The following is a 17,535-nucleotide window of genomic DNA, read 5'->3' as shown; positions in this document are numbered from 1 at the left end:
ACTAATTAGGTGAAGCAGGCGATTCCGCAATCAAACAATTTAACTACCCCTCACCGCAATTAGCGCTAGAGAATTACACACCTCTCACAATAAATAGCGGGTTTGGGTCAATCCTGCGTGTGTAGGCTACACATTCCAAAAGAAAATGAATGGCACACAGAGACCTTAGCCTGGTACTAGCCATGGTGATGAGGATGCTCAGAAGCAAAAACTGAAATTTACCAATATGGAAGTGGAGATTTTGGTGCAAGCAATACTTGTAACACATGAAGATGCGTTACAAGCTCGAAATACATCACCAGGACAAAGGAATAAAACATGGAATGTGTGGTGGCTTCTTAATAAACAAATGTACCACTCCAGAGTTTGTAGTCTAGGTTGCTTATACATTACGACGCATCATCCAGTTACTGTGCTTCGCATATTAGTTCAACTTCTTATTTCATATAGAATAATTCCAGGCATATAGGCTTTTCAAACTTCACAAACAATAAGTTTTATTTACTTACATCTATGGCAGACAAACGGGTGGATAATTCTTCCATTGTTGTACAACAATATGTTCAGCGACAATAACTCCATACAGCTTCATATCTTCTTAAAGTGTTATGCAGTTGCAACTCTCGTATTTCTTATATGTGTCTGTATTTCTTATTCTATGTATGATTTTAAAGCATGTCTGTACGGTATATATGGTCGAAAAACTGCACTGGCTCTAGCTACAAACTAACTGCGTCATTTGTCCCATCTGTCCTTTTTTTCTTTCCAACTCGAATTTAAAAATACTGCCTGAACCAGTATTGTTAAAATTGTTAAATAACAGAATGACCTATTACAAAAAATACATTCAGTAGGCATTACTAAAATAACAGTGGAGGATGAGCCCTCATTGTATATGAGACTTTTTCTTTCGTGCGCCTCTGAATATCGTTCTATCTTAATCTCTTCCACCGTTCTTATAATAATGCCTACACTTAAGTAAAGGCTCTCGTTAGACCCTTGCTTTGCCACTGTGGGGAGGTCTTTTTAGGTGCTTCTATTAACCCTTTTTTTTAACATGGATTCTATATTCTCTATTTGCAGTCTTTTGTTTGGTCACGTAAGCTATGAAACATGTATTGACAATTGGACTTTGCAAAACAATACGTTACCGGTATTACAGAAAGGACCAGAAAGGACCCAGAATGACATATGCATATAGAATGACATATGCATCAGGGCTAAAGCTAACAGAGACATTGCCCCATCAAATCACGTCTTAATTGCGTGTTTATGACATTGCGTGTGTTTTATAAATCCCATCCAAGAATTTAGAACCCTAAGCGCCCGTTTTACTATCGTAAAACATGCGCAATCCTTTTATAAATCTGGGCCTGAGTCTTTTCCCCTGGTCTCCCTTGGGAGTGTCAGAAGCAGCAGTGAGTATCAACAGTTGGTGCTTGCCAGCCAGGTATCTGAACAGCTCTACAAAAAAGTTTTTGAACAAGCAGTTGCCAACAGGAAGTTCTTGTGAATAACATACGATGATATACATAAATAAAATACATAATGGGGTTTACCAGAAATATCTGTTTACATTGTTGCCACTCTTTTAATTTTAAATAATAATTTCAAAGCCTTGGTGTTTTAACATCTTTTCCAGCCATCACATGGATGGCAGGTAAACTGCATTTATTATTGTATAGTTTTTCACTCCCCGCCCCCCGTTTTAAAATGTAGTCCCAACAATTCAGCCTAACACCACCTTTATTAAAAAAACCATTTATGGGCGGCACTGCCTTGACCAGTCGTTTCAGCTCGGAAACCCAGTACATCGGAAAACACATATATACCGATAATTATAGAATCAGCTGTAAAAATAAATAAATAAATAAATAAAGTAGCAAAGTCCACCTCAGAGACAATTAAAATATGTATTTTTTTTGCAGGTACAAGAAAAAAAAAATCGCATTTATTTGAAACACAACTCAGCACAGTCACGTGATGCGTCTTCGGCCCTACCTGCAGCGTACCCGGATGCAGTCAGACTTTACCATCAAACTTTTATTTTTGTTTGTTAAGAAAGTACATGTGAATGCGAAACATCTATATATTTGTTGTATACAAGTCCACGGTTAACACCAAACAGAACACAACTGTCGCCGTTTGGAAATGTGTTTTCAACATATGTTGCCAGCTTAGACAGACGAAAAAAACTTTATGTAAAAAATAAAAAAAATAAAAAATTAATCATTCTTCTGAATGGCCTGGCTATTCTGTCAGTCGGTAGGTTACGTGGAGTTTTTTTATATTTGTATTTGTATTTTTTTTAAAAAGTACAATAAAACAAGAATAAGAAGCGACTCCCCGGGTCACAGACTTCCTGGAGAAGTTTGTTGATACGGAGTGGGCGTCAGATTATGACATTATATCCTGATTCTCTGTAGCGACCGGGTACTGTTTATTATTGAACAAACAGGAAGGGAGGTTAATGGCAGCGCACAAAGTGGGTTTGTCTTAGGACTGATACTCTGTAACCCGAGCACTTTCTTTGAACTGACATGGATTTCATGTAATCGGATAAATCCTGTTTCTACCTCACCAGAATTTAAGACCGTACCGTTTAAAACAAGACTCCTGGGAAGCGTCGATGATGTAAAGTGAACCACCAGAGCAACTAAGAAACTTAAATCAATTCATGTATTCATTTTTTAAAAAAAAAATCTTGCTTAAAATATAAAATGTGCTACTAGTTTTGAACATAGTTGTATTACAGAGATTTGTTTTTTAAGGGAAGACCAACGGCACATAAGTATATGAAAAGGGTTATTTGCCTTTTCAGCAAGTTTGAGGACTAACTTTGTGGAAAACGACGTTTGTATGGTTTAGGAACAAGACGTGCTTAAACAGTAAGGACAATGATAATGTACGGAAGGAGGAACAGAACAAAACTACTATTGCTTCTCGCAGCGTTTGCGATTGGGTATATAATCTTTCACAGGAATACTGTCAATGACTTGGGGGGTGCTGCTGTGAAGAGGGGTGTAGATGGAAAGGAACATTTGGTTCAAGGAGACGAACTCGAGAGATTGAAAAAAACGGTGTACGAAAAACCTCCACTGGACCTTAATAACTTGGGTGAGATGGGGACACCTGTAAAACTGAACTTGGAAGGAGAGGAAAAAAAGAAAGAACAGGAGAGCATTGAAAAGCATCAGATTAATATTTATGTAAGCGAAAAGATATCGCTGCACCGCAGGTTGCCAGAGAGATGGAATCCTCTGTAAGTGTTTTTTTTTTTTTTTTTTTTCTAAATTTTATTTAATTTAAATCTTGGTCTGTAATTTCTAGGTTAGTTGTGTCAGGATAGTTTAGAAAATAGTTCGCGTACAAAACTATGTTAATAATCATGTCCAATTGGGGGGTCCTGCCAAATCATTTTAGGGGTTCCGACATAAAGCTTTTCTTGAATGACATGCATTTTTATGAAAAGGAAACACATTTCACTGTCTTTAATGTGAAATTCCTCTTATACCTTGCAGGTGCAAACAGAAACAGTATGATTATCGCAGTCTGCCAACTACATCTGTTGTAATAGCATTTTACAATGAAGCCTGGTCCACTTTGCTACGCACAGTGCACAGTGTGCTGGAGACCTCTCCGGATATCCTGCTCAGGGAAGTCATCCTGGTCGACGACTACAGTGATAGAGGTTAGGAAATTCTGTGGACTAACTACAGGTCACTAAACTGCCTTTTACATGCTATCAGTCACTAAGTTCACATACAAGAAAGCGAGGGATTAATGTGCAGTACTGTACTTTGGTGGTTTAGACACACTCCTTTACCTGAAGCTGTTCATTTGTAATGTCCTGAAGTTAATAAAGCAACTGCAACGTAGTATAACAAGTCCCCTTGACATAAGATATCCGATGGATCCCTGGAACCAGTTCAATAGGACGTGGCGGTTCTGCTTTATCTGGAGAACCTCGTATTCAATTAGAATGTCAATTTGTATATTTAGCGTATGTTACTGAAACTATCAAATTGTGGGGCTAATTCTTATTCTGTACATACTGTTGATAATATACCCACCATCAACATTTTCATCATGACTCCAAAGTGCATATGATTGCAAGTACTGTAAGGCTCCCTCTTGCAACATATCACAGAGCACAGCTATCCCAATGAATCAGAACATGCAGCCGGTCATGTGGCAGCAGTGGGAACTGAAAGGCCTCAAATAAGTTTGGGTCATGTTTCCATATCTCCATTGTCCAGACTTGGGGGTATTGTTTTCCAGAGGGAGAGGAAAGGCATCGGCACCCTTGAGAGTAAACCTGAAATACATGTGTTGTATTTTCAACAATGGCTGTGCCAGCACTGCTATACCAGGAGCAGGTATTTGCAGGCACTGGTTGCAGTGGGACCTTATAGCTAGTCGTCCTTATTTTTTATTTTTGTCATACATCTGTACAGAACATTTAAAGCAGCCTCTAGAAGAATACATTTCCTCCCTGAGGAAAGTGCGTCTTGTTCGAGCAAGGAAGAGAGAAGGGCTGGTCAGAGCTCGGTTGCTAGGCGCTTCAATAGCGACGGGGGATGTGTTGACGTTCCTAGACTGTCACTGTGAGTCTCACGAAGGCTGGTTGGAGCCGCTGCTTGAGAGGTAAGACTGGTATACTCTTAGGGCACATAGCATTGTTCACTGGTGTGGCTGCCCGTATCCTGTCTAATCTAATAGGGAACACTAAGCAGAAAGGGCTTTATAGGTGATGGCTACAAAAGATAAAGAAGCATTGTAGCAAAAACTTAAAAATCTGAGCCTGGTAGTTGGGAGTAAGTTGCCTCACATTTAGACCTGGGGTAAAATATACTGTGTGTGTGTGTGTAATATATATATATATATAATTATAATTCAAATCATCTTTTTGCTTCTTTTTTTCCTAGAATAAAGGAAGAAGAGACGGCAGTGGTGTGCCCAGTGATCGATGTGATTGACTGGAATACCTTCCAGTACCTGGGGAACCCTGGGGAGCCCCAGATTGGAGGGTTTGACTGGAGGCTGGTCTTCACCTGGCATGTGGTCCCAGAACGTGAGCAGAAACTAAGAAGATCCCCCATTGATGTCATCAGGTTTGTAACCAGTGGTCTGAAAACATGTGCAGAAGGAAAATATACTAAGGTAGAGCACTTAAAAAAACCTGGTTATCCCAATTTTAATAAATCTTTCTTACTGAATCGGAAATACAGTGTAGGCACTTCATATCATGCTTGAGACCAAGCAAGATTTATATCAAAGCTGGTAATGAAAGTGTTCTTTTTGTTTTGATTATTCATCTATTTACATTTTTCAATTTTCAGGTCTCCAACTATGGCTGGAGGCTTGTTTGCCGTCAGTAAGAAGTATTTTGAGTATCTGGGTACCTACGATACAGGAATGGAAGTCTGGGGAGGAGAGAACCTGGAATTCTCTTTCAGGGTAAGCTAGCTCAAATCAATTTACTGCCAGCAAAAAAAAAAAAAAAAAAAATGTTTAAATGCAGGACCAGCGTGTGGTCCTTTCTAAGACTGTCAACCACACACACTCATGTTCTTAGTTTACTGCTCATATTAACATCTGCAACTTTTTGCCAGGACTCCCTAGAAAGTGAGATGTATATCTCAAAGGGTTCTATCCTGGTTAAATAGATAGATTTGAAAACTAAATACACTTGTCTCGAGTGCAGTCCTTCAGTATATTTGTGACACTTCTTTTTTTTTCGTTACAGATCTGGCAGTGTGGTGGAAGCTTGGAGATTCATCCATGCTCTCATGTAGGCCATGTGTTCCCCAAACAAGCCCCATATTCCCGGAGCAAGGCTTTGGCTAACAGTGTCCGCGCTGCAGAGGTGTGGATGGGTTCTTACAAAGAGCTCTATTACCACAGGAACCCCCACGCCCGCCTGGTAGGTCTTCATGTTCTTGCTCTATCTAAACATCAAGTGAAGCCTGGGAACGAGTGCTCTGCACACGCATTGCTGGTTCATGTGTCATAAACACATTTAAAATTAAAGTTAATGTTGGCCTGCCAGCATCTGAAGAAGCAGTCGGTGTGAAAGAGGGGGTCATTCCTCAAAAAAAGGTACCGTATTCCTTCGCATTTAAGACGCAGCCCAAATTTACCACACTCAAGTAGAAGAAAAAAATAAAACGTCAAATAAATATTCATTTACAAAGATACAACCTCAATTACGCTGTTGTACAAAACTGAGACGAAACAGTGTTGTTGTAGATTAACCATGGAGCTCATTTATCATGCTGCGCACTGTATAATACTTAAGTGTATATAATACTCTCTGTCGCACACACACCACCACTCACTTACAGCATCACACATCCTGGCAACAGCAAGCACGTCTCGACACTCCACAGCATCAGGCAACATGTAACCCATCAACCACAACAGCATTGAACTGTGGTACTGCTTGGCATGTCGAGAAATATGGGGGTCTGATCAGCATTTCCAATCCGTCCAGGCTGGTACTGTTTGTTAGAAATGCTGAAATTGTAAACTTTTCTCTTGGAATTCCTCAGGAAGCATGGCTTGTCTTTTCTTGGCAGTCAGTCACGTGCTGTTTGTATACTCGGGTAGTCACATCTTTTGTTGGTGATTTTAATACTTACATCACTATACTGTTTTCAAATTTAAGACGCAGGCTACTTTTGAGAAGCAAAAAGTGGTTAAAAAAGTACGTCTTAAATTCAAAGGAATACGATACTTGTCTTTTCCACCATACCAAATCACTTCTAATAATCATTGCCACTGAAACTGCTTCACTTTCACTTTGTGAACCGGCAGCAACGTTGATCGAATCTTATTCACACCAACCAGAATCCATTCGATTATAATCTTCATGTTTTATTACTCACACTGAATCCATTCGATTATAATCTTCACGTTTTATTACTCACACTGAATCCATTCGATTATAATCTTCACGTTTTATTTTGTGATCTATGAAAACATGCATTGTACCTGAACAAAACCAAGTCTTAATGCAGTAGACTATTTGTGACTCTTTGACCAAACAGTTACGAATATGCAAACTATAAAATAAAGAAAACGATTAGACTAGTACTGATGTGGCTTCCCTAATGCCTATAAACATATATTCGTTAATAATGTATATATATATATATAATATATAAAAAATATATATATATATTTTAATAATAATCTAGCCACAGTTTTCAGTCAGTATTATCCAAGTAGTAATAGCCAGTAAGCCCTTATGATGAATGATGATTGATTATGCCACTGGATGACAGCCTGAAGACATACTGTAGGCCTGCTGTCCTTCTTTTGATTTACGTTGTCATACTGCCACCTACTGGTTGAATACTCTTGAACAGACTCAAATATTTTTTGTTTGAATTTAATTTCTTACGAGCAAACACTCTTGAAGCACTATTTTAAATATTTATAATAAAGCATAATTACCATGTGGTGCATCCTAAATTAATAAGAATATATTTTTTTCATGAGTTTAATTTAAAATAAGAATAAATAGACCAGCTATGGACTATAATAAAAACAACATTTTTAAAAACATTAAAAAAAAATCAAAAAAATATTTAATAAAAGGAGACATAACATTAAAACTGGATCAGACAGTGGTGTTTGGATACAGATGTGTCTATAAAGGGTCTTTTTTTTACCAGTGTTTATGTTGCAAGCTGTATATTGGATTTTCAAGGGCAAGTAACTTTAAATGTCATTCATTGAAGCTACTTGCCCTGTAAGAAAAGATTACAATTTCACTGTGTGTCAGTAACTACTTGCAGGTGAGACTGAAGTTTCGAATCAGCATGAGGATGGAAGAAACACACTCGTATATACACTCCTGTATATGCAGAGTTGGTGTTACACAGAGTAGATTTATTAGTTAAATCTGTGTACTTGTTATATCTGACCATTAAAGAGGTAGACAATATTGCAAATGATTTTTCCTATTCTTATAAAGTTTCTTAATACTTTATAACGAGAACAGTTTTGCTGTAACAGCCTTTTTAAAATATAATTCAGTAAGTGCATGGCAATGCTGAATATTACAAGTCTACACTTGGCTTGTTAAATGGGGCATTTGGCTCCCAAAAGGTAGGCTTATTTGGCAACAAATACAGAACGTTCAACGAGTACAATATGCTGTTTGAAGAGGGAGATTGTGCCGGTTTATAAAACATAGGTAATCGTCTAAGGGAAGTCTGTGGAATGTAACAAATCTGTCTAGGACACCAAGGGCAATCGTTTTGATATCATTTTAGGCAGGGTTTCACCTACTTCAGAAACGTTTCACTGTTCATGTATTACAGCTGCTGATGCTTTCAGCCATGTGACTGTGAGGTCCCCTTGTGGCCCCTAATAGAACTGCAGGGGTAATTTAGATATTGTAGTAGAGGCTGTCCTAGGGAGATTTTGGGGGCAAGTGGATGAAACTGACTTCCCTGCAGCATAGCACTGAAACATCCCACTTTTAACTTCCCTTAAACCTCTCAGTACTAACTTCCCGCAGTCGATCAACCTTAGGAGTAGCAGGGAGTTACACAGAAGATCAGGAAAGTTCAGCGAAGTAAAACATATGCTGATTGGGGGTGGTTTGGGAGTAGAAGAACAGACCAGTGTTGTGCATGTTTTTTTTCTCAATGCTGTGTACAGTATCCTGATTTCTGACTAACACGGTAGCCCAATGGAAGGGTGACTTGCCTCTGATCTCTGATGTAGACACATTTTGATCCAAGACGTCTCTATTAAATGAACAAAGCACGTCCACGATCTGTTCCTGCTTACATGTTTGTTTATTAAGTTGGTAAAATATAATTCTGGGTTGCAGATTTTTCATGCCTGACTATGAGAGGTTCTGCATTAAGGTTTTTGTAACAGAATACCTGTATCTATCTATCTATCTGTCTGTCTGTCTGTCTATCTGTCTCTATCTGTCTGTTCTATCTGTTCTATATATCTGTCCGTCTATCTGTTCTATATATCTGTCCGTCTATCTGTTCTATATATCTGTCTATCTTTTCTGTCTATCTGTCTGTTATGTCTGCCGCAGTGTTTGCTGGGTGTGGATGGGGAGAAGGTGGAGAGTTACTGACTACTGCTATAAGGTGCGTCGCTATTGTAAATATACGTGCATGCATGCCTGTATGCCTCTCTGCCCGTGTCATCAGTGTTATATGGTTTTTTTTTTTTAATGTAATTGGTTTCATTTTTGTAGGAGTCTAACTTGTTTATTTTCTCTGGGATTTTTTGCAAAGTTGAGTTGATCAACTTGGAGAGAAGTTCAGTTGGGAAGTTTGTAAACATCGCCCTAGAAACTTACTTCCCATGCCGGGGTCTGATTGAATTTACCCTCGTAAGCTTTAAAGTAACCAATTTCATAATGTATGGTATGATGAAATAAAAGGACCTGCACACAAAATTGGTTAAACCTTTATAGATAAAGAAATGATGTGAAAATGCAAAATCACTTCTAATGAACTTCACAATCCACCATAGCAAAGTACTGCTTTTTAAATGTATTTAAATAAGGATGTAAACCAAGAAGTTGGTTAGAAACCACCCACTATCAACACTGAAACAAAGGCTAGGAAACTAGATTCATAATTCATAAACAGAAGCGGGGTACAAACGAGAACTGTGAGCTCTATAGCCTGGACGTTGCCGGTTCGAGTCCAGGCTATTCCACAGCCGACCGTGGACGGGAACTCCCAGGGGGCGGCGCTCCATTGGCCGAGCGTCATCCGGGGGGAGGGAGGGTTAGGTCGGCCAGGGTGTCCTCGGCTCACCGCGCACCAGTGACCCCTGTAGCCTGGCCGGGCGCCTGCGGGCTTGCCTGTAAGCTGCCCAGAGCTACATTGTCCTCCGACGCTGTAGCTCTGAGGCGGCTGCACGGTGAGTCTGCAGAGTGTAAAGAAGCGGGTGGCTGACGGCACACGCTTCGGAGGACAGCGTGTGTTCATCTTCGCCCCTCCCGAGTCAGCGCAGGGGTGGTAGCGGTGAGCTGAGCCTAAAAATAATTGGGCATTTAAAATTGGGGAGAAAATAATAAAAACTAATTGGCAACGACTAAAAAAAAAAGTACTGTAAATTATATTTTACCGCATTTAACAAAAACAGATAATTGGTACTTTATGCAGTAAATGTGGTACTAGCCATATTCATAATTACCATTTAGAAACAAAAGACGATGCTGATGTTTGAGGAACAACAGCTGAAATGTTTTGTCAGGCATAGCATAGCCATCCATTTGTCACGGTCAAATAAACATTTATTTTTTCTTATTTATTTATTTATTTAATTAATTTAAATTACATTTTTTTTAGGAGCCGTTCGGGGATGTAACCGAGAGAAAAAAACTCAAAGAGAAACTTGGATGTAAAGATTTTAAGTGGTACTTAGAAAATATTTACCCAGATATCCACGTACCACAAGACCGACCAGGATTTTTTGGCATGGTAGGTGTGCAATTATGTATATCTTCTTCCAGTTCCAAAGTCCATGGAGAGTATTTATGTGCAGCTAATTGAACACCTTCCATACATGTACCCTAATGGAAAAACTACCCAGATACTGGTATTATTCTTTTAACTGTAGACAAAAAACAAAAAAACAAAAAATGGTGTAAAAAGTCATGCTCTCAAAAACCCAGAAATATCTGTAATGGTAAATTGCAGATGTTTTTTTTTCTCTTTAGCTGAAGAACAAAGGGATGGCCAATTATTGCTTTGACTATAACCCACCTGATGAGCACAACATTGCTGGTCAGAGAGTTATCCTGTATCCTTGTCATGGCATGGGTCAGAACCAGGTGAGTGTTAATCACCGGATCTCAGTGGCTGGTGGTGTGTGTTCAGTTCAGGGAGGTGACACTGAAGCAGTGAAGAGAGGAGAGGAGCAGCATGGTGATGGACTAGGTTGAGGAAACCCAATTCACATGGAGGACAGAGTTGCAAACTTGGTAACTGGTGATTGCTAATGTAGCATATTACCATTGTAAATGTAGTTGCTAGAATGTGATAAGACATGGACATACTGAATGTGAAACCAAACAAGAAAATAATATAATACATTTAAAAAAAACAAAACATACTATTTCTACCTTTAAATAAGAAGTATAAAGATGAAGGAGGTGTTGGTTTATTGTAATGAAATTATCTCTGCAGCATGTGCGCCTAAATTCACACGTGACTTACTTAACTACAAGTAAGCCACCATCTACCAACACTATTCTGAGTTTCCCATTGTTGCATGTGTGAAAGAAACAAAGAGAAAAGCGTTTCTCAGGAAAACGTTTCAGAACTATTCCTTTATACCTCGACAGTTCGTTGAATACTTGACTTATGAGATCCGACACAACATTTCAGATCTACTGTATTTCTTTATCCCTCGACAGTTCATTGAATACTTGACTTACGAGATCCGACACATTTCAGATCTACTGTATTTCTTTATCCCTCGACAGTTCATTGAATACTTGACTTACGAGATCCGACACAACATTTCAGATCTACTGTATTTCTTTATCCCTCAACAGTTCGTTGAATACTTGACTTATGAGATCCGACACACCATTTCAGATCTACTGTATTTCTTTATCCCTTGGCAGTTTGTTGAATACTCGACTTACGAGATCCGACACAACATTTCAGATCTACTGTATTTCTTTATCCCTTGGCAGTTTGTTGAATACTCGACTTACGAGATCCGACACAACATTTCAGATCTACTGTATTTCTTTATCCTTCGACAGTTCTTTGAATACTTGACTTACGAGATCCGACACAACATTTCAGATCTACTGTATTTCTTTATCCCTCGACAGTTCTTTGAATACTCGACTTACAACGAGATCCGGTACAACACCCGGGAGCCAGCCGGCTGTATCGCAGTGAATTCTGGGACAGATTACTTGACAATGCAACTGTGCAGAACAGCTGAGCAGGATGTCCCCGAGGATCAGAAGTTTATCTTAAGAGAGGTGAGGAACCCACTTGAATGTGCAGGGCCTTGGGAGAGGGGACTGTAAATGTTTCCAGTAAGGTTTATGGTATATATTTTTGCTCACCAGCAGATTATTGACCTAAAGATTTATATATTGATATTGATGGTCCCACTAAATTAAAGTAAACAGGGGTTTTGATGAGGCCTCTTGTGCAGTGATACAGTAGTTGTCTCTGTGGGCTGCTTTGCATTGTACTTGTAATTGGAGATTCTCAGTTATTTTTACAAGAGGTTGCCTGGTTACGCATATGAATGTAAAAATATTGTCAGGGAGTACTTCATAGCTGTAGGGATAATGTATGCTTACCCTGTGGGTAACATTCATTTTAAATGTGAATAAAAGAAATGTATCACAATCTTGGGGTGTTTTGTCTGTTATAAACATTGGTTGTAGTGTTACTTTTGTGTTTATAAGTTCTATGTGAAGGAACACTTCACAGCTAGTTTTAAAGCCATGTCATGTAATAACGCTTATGTTCAGAATACCATGACAAATGTAATGAACAACACAACAAAATAATAAGAAATTGGCCCCTAAAGATAAACAAAAAATAACAAAAGCGGTTGATAAGAAATTGTGTCAAAATAAATGTTGCCTATAAATGCTAAACTGTGTATGTGTGTGTGTATATATGTTACGGACCGAAGTGCCCAGCTGCGGTGGGCAGATGCTGAATTAGCATCGAATTTTATGTCGTTTCGTCAACTGCCCACAGCCAGCCGGGCTGATTGCGAAGAAACATTTTTAGCAGATACAGTATACTACTAATAGAGAGTGAATTGCATCTGTTGCCTTTAAGCACAAAAGTGCACCACCATCGAGCCATCCATTGCCATGTTTATTTAAATAACTTAAATACTTTCTGACAATGCTAGTTTAGAGCAATGGTACTCAACAAAATATCAGTGCACAAGGTTATTTTCATCATGGGTTAGATATAGAGGTTAGAGTAATTGGGGTATACTGTATACTGTATCTGTTAGAAATCTTTCTTCGCCTGGGCAGATGCCGAAATGACATCAAATTCGATGCTAATTCAGCATCTGCCCACCGCAGCCGGACACTTTGTGAATTGCCCGGGCATCGGCATCGGTCCATAACATATATATATATAATTTGTGATGGGGTGTACCTGCGGTACCATAATGTAGGGGTTTTAGGGTGGTGGTGAGTGGTTGCTGGCAGCCATTTTGGGACCCACATGGGAGGTTGGGAGTCAAAATGGAGGGCAGTTTGCAAACAATTGAACACAAGTGCAGCTCATTAAGCTGATACCACATGGTATAAAAGGAAGAAATGTTTGTTTGGGGTTGTTGGGTAAAGGAGGTCTGGTATGGTTCCTGGAGAAAAACAAACTTAAGCAAAGAAAGGTGTTCTTTAAGTTATATGGTTTTATTTTACAGGGTAAAAGGAGTTAACCTTACCTGGTTTAAAAAAAAAATCTGCAAATTAATAAAAGTGCGCAAACCGTGCTAAAATATAAGTATTGACTCTGAGACTTTCTTGGCGCACCGACCCAAAAGCGGTGATAGAGCCCCGGGCCATCCTGACTAGAGCTATATATATATAAATATGAAGTATGTGTTTTGAAATCTCCTTTATTTATTGCTTTTAGGATAGCACCTTCTACCATGTCCAGACCAAGAAGTGCCTGCAAGCTGTCGATGAGTCATACAAAGGTAGCCCGGCTCCTGTGTTGAAGCCCTGCACGGATTCCGACTTGCAGAAATGGTTTTTCCAGGAGAGAACATAACAAGAACTCCTCCTTACAAACAAATGTGTGCTCAGAGGAGCTACATCCTAATGCTGTTTGGTTTGTGTACATGAAATGGCAGCTACAGTCTTTGTTAGATATTTTTACACATTTTTCATTATCGTATCTTATTTGTGGATATATAAAAAACCCTAGTTTGTCAGGAGACATGTAGACATGATACTGCTTTAAACCTTTTCTATTTAAAAATCAGCTTGTAAACTGGAGATATATTCATATTGAGCAGTCCTTTCAAAATTCACTCATTTCAAAGGCATCCCAGCGATAGTGTCACCAAGGTTATGAGCACTGTTCTAAATAATGATATTTGGTTTGTAATGTGGGGCTCACCGTATTTGAACCAAGAGTACATGTAAGAATGTGGGTAGTTCATCCAGAACTATAAAACACCCATGGCAGTATATTTAGTTATACTAAAAGAAACCTGTGTCATTCAATGACAAATGTTTTGAACAAAACTCGGTTGTAATTGGTTAATAGATTGAATTCTACCCAACTGAAAAACATTTGCTGTTTAATTCAAACTTCACTTAATATATTACATTGGAACGGTAATAATACAGAGTAGTTGGACACTTCTTGCTGCTTTTTTTTTTTTTTTTTGGTTTGGTTTGTTATGTTACACTTCAGTCAGTTGGAGAGTCATGGCTCAAACTGCGTTTACAATTGTGTGTCACTAAAGAATATACCTCCTGGGTAAACAGAACCAGAACCTACTTTTTATTCCCATTCTGCTCAATGTATTGTGCTTACGAATGTGCACGTTTAGCTCGTTCGTTTGTTTAAAGTAGGGAGCCACATCCTTTTATACTGATTATCCTGAAACAGAAAAGAGGTGCTGTACGGCTTGCTGAATTTGTAAAAGGATATGGAGTATTTATCTTCAGCAGAGCTAGTTCTGCTAGTTATGTTGATAGCAAGTGCAATTCATTTTCAAGTAACTGATTTTGGGGTTGGGAATAGGGTATAATGGTCTCGCACTAATCTCCAGCAATGTCTACAAAACAGCTGTTAATATCAGGAATCGTAGCATTATCTTAGAGGAGCAAATCTTATGGAAAATGCCTTTTGAAAGAGTCGAATCTGTATGCAAATCTTCTGTGCTGTCAGTCCAGCCCCTATCACGGGCACTTCTAATTTGTAAAAATAATTAGTGTGAACTTTATTATTTACTTGCTACTGTACTGGGTCCAATTTCTGTTCTGTTTCCTCCATTGGAAAGTTTGGCACTAGTTGTGCTTTCCTGCTGTTTTTAGGAGCAGTTCACATTAAAAGCATTTGGTTAAAAAAAGAACCAAAGATTGGGCCCCAGTGTGTCATTTTGTGACAGACTGTATTGAATAGGCCATCTTATTTTCCTGCCCTTATGTTGTGCTGTCACTGCTATTTTTGGGGAGGTGATACACACCAATTGGGCCTAAGTGACCTAGATAAATATATAGTTGCTGCTATACTACTCCACATGAGTTTTAACTGAAGAGTTTTGTAATTGCACTTTCCAGGTCTCCTGTTATCTTGACCCAGGGGTCTCTAACCCTGGTCCTAGAGAGCCACGGGGTCTTCTGGTTTTCATTCCAACCAATTTCTCAATTACTTAATTGGACCAATTATTGGCTTAATTAGTCAGCATAAGACATGCAGAATTGGAGCTGTCCAGGACCAGGGTTGGAGAACCCTGTCTTCACCTCATCTCTATTCTGTGATGTCACAGACCCCAGCTGACCCCTACTTAATACAAACACAGAGTGGAGGTTCTCGGTAGGTTCATTTAAGGAGAATCGAAGCTTGAACACCTGAAAAAGGAGTTGTTTGAGCCACAGGTTGATGATGGTGATGATAGTAATAATAAGAATTTGAGTAATTTATCATTTGTTTGTAAAGGTATCTGGTCTGAATGGTGTGGAATAATTCTTAGGTGTACCCTTCCATTTATGAATTGTATTAGAATACTATACTGTCTAATTATCGTTTTCACAGGACATTTCCAGTTGTCATTTATTCAGTTTGGTGGGACAGAGCCACAAGGAGGTAAAAAAAAAGAGACTTCTATTGAACATCATCAATGTGCCTAAAAAAATACATTAAGTATAATTAAGAGATCTGTGTTTCCTGACCACCAAAATATGGTTGAGTTGTTAAAGGGTGTAACATTATGAATTGTGTATTAAATGTCCTGTGTGGCCACCATGCAATCTTAATGTTGTTGTTGTTTTTTTTTTTTTTTTTTTAATTTATTCGTCCCAATTTGAAATGCCCATTGTATTTAGGCTCAGCCCACCGCTACCACCCCTGCGCTGACTTGTCCTCCGAAGCGTGTGCCGTCAGCCTACCGCTTTTCGCTCTGTAGGCCAGCCATGCAGCCAGCCCAGAGCTACAGTGTCAGGACAACGCAGCTTACAGGCAAGCCCTCAGGTGCCCGGCCAGTCTACAGGGGTCACTGGTGCGTGCTGAGCTGAGGACACCCTGGCCAACCTAAGCCCTCCCCCCTGGGTGGCGCTTGGTCAATTGTGCGCTGCCCCCTAGGAGCTCACGTCCACAGTCGGCAGTGTAATAGCCTGGACTCGAACCGGCGACCTCCAGGCTATAGGGCGCATCCTGCACTCCACAAGGAGCGCCTTTACTGGATGCGCCTTTCAGGAGAATTAATGGGTTATTTTTATGTGATATTTGTGAAGCTGTATATTGGCAAAATGAATCTGTCACTGCCCGTGATTGTTTTTGACTACATTTCACATCAGATCAGATGTATTTCGATGATAAAACTTGTTAATCATGCACACAGATGAAGTGTCCATAAGCGTCTCTAAAATCATGACATCTAGTTCTCAACATAAAATAAATATATATATATATATATATATATATAATATATATATATATATATATTACAGAGATAAAATGCCTGTTGCAGATGTAAATACCGGCATCCTAAAACCTTTAAACCTGATATATTGCAGGGGAAAAGTGGGAGATAAATAGGTGACGGTATTTAAGTAATTTAAAATATACTTGTTGAGCATTTGAAGTATGTTTTTTTGCACTATAGCAATCATTTGTTGCTTTTGAATCTGTGCTTTTGTTTGATGTAATGTGAACTTGAGTTTGTATCTGAAGGGTCTGTTTTCTACACTGTTATCTTTTCTTCTACAAAACACTCCTCCAGCTGAAAGTAATGCTTCTTAACTAATCCTGGCACTATATTTAAGTGAGGACACTTGACTCGAGAAGCAAACAGGAAACTCAAGTGTGATTTGAAGCCGTTTCGCTGTGATGTTTATAGTTTTGTGTTTTAAAGTGGCCTTAACAAATATGAAGTATTTCAGCTTAACTAGATTTTTTTTTTAATATCTGAAATTATATTTTTATTGGGTAATACATGCAAAGACTAAAATAATTACAGATTTTATTTTCTTCCAAACAGTAGATTGGGTGGTTTTTACAAAGACTATAATTTAATTTTTAAACTTGAATAAAATAAATAAAGTAAACCATCTGAAAAGTTGTTTTGTCTTCATTTTGTTTATTTTATTTAAGTCTTTCTCACAAAGCTCATGGCAAGCACATATATTTGCACAGGAGCAGTTTAGTAGGTGCATTTGAAATACTACGGAATAAAAAGAATTCTTCAAGTCTACACATTATCATATAGTGTGCTACATCCATGCAAATGGGACACATTTGGCTATATCTTAACAATAGTGCTTTTTTCACTAGTATTGTTTTGACATTAAACTAA

The 17,535-nt window shown here is 38.7% G+C and overlaps 1 protein-coding gene across 1 annotated transcript; it reads left to right on the top strand.

Moving 5' to 3' along the window:
* The first annotated feature begins 1,821 nt into the window (after nucleotides 1-1,821).
* On the top strand, nucleotides 1,822-17,298 carry LOC117435370 (polypeptide N-acetylgalactosaminyltransferase 12). The gene is made up of 10 exons (XM_034058465.3): nucleotides 1,822-3,262; nucleotides 3,522-3,691; nucleotides 4,458-4,647; nucleotides 4,929-5,114; nucleotides 5,343-5,460; nucleotides 5,750-5,926; nucleotides 10,347-10,478; nucleotides 10,718-10,831; nucleotides 11,846-12,001; nucleotides 13,641-17,298. Exons 1-10 carry the CDS (start codon nucleotides 2,898-2,900, stop codon nucleotides 13,776-13,778), a joined length of 1,746 nt encoding a protein of 581 aa, XP_033914356.1. The 5' UTR covers nucleotides 1,822-2,897; the 3' UTR covers nucleotides 13,779-17,298.
* The last annotated feature ends 237 nt before the right edge of the window (nucleotides 17,299-17,535 follow it).

Source organism: Acipenser ruthenus, chromosome 3 (assembly GCF_902713425.1).
Source record: "Acipenser ruthenus chromosome 3, fAciRut3.2 maternal haplotype, whole genome shotgun sequence".
Classification (NCBI taxonomy): Eukaryota; Metazoa; Chordata; class Actinopteri; order Acipenseriformes; family Acipenseridae; genus Acipenser; species Acipenser ruthenus.
This window is presented reverse-complemented; position numbering and strand designations above follow the sequence as displayed.

Excerpts from the sequence above, each read along its gene's own strand:
- LOC117435370 (XM_034058465.3), top strand. The coding sequence starts at position 2,898 with ATGATAATGTACGGAAGGAGGAACAGAACAAAACTACTATTGCTTCTC. Across the intron at positions 5,115-5,342 it reads TCCCCCATTGATGTCATCAG|GTCTCCAACTATGGCTGGAG; the intron begins GTTTGTAACCAG and ends TTCAATTTTCAG. Across the intron at positions 5,461-5,749 it reads ACCTGGAATTCTCTTTCAGG|ATCTGGCAGTGTGGTGGAAG; the intron begins GTAAGCTAGCTC and ends TTTTCGTTACAG.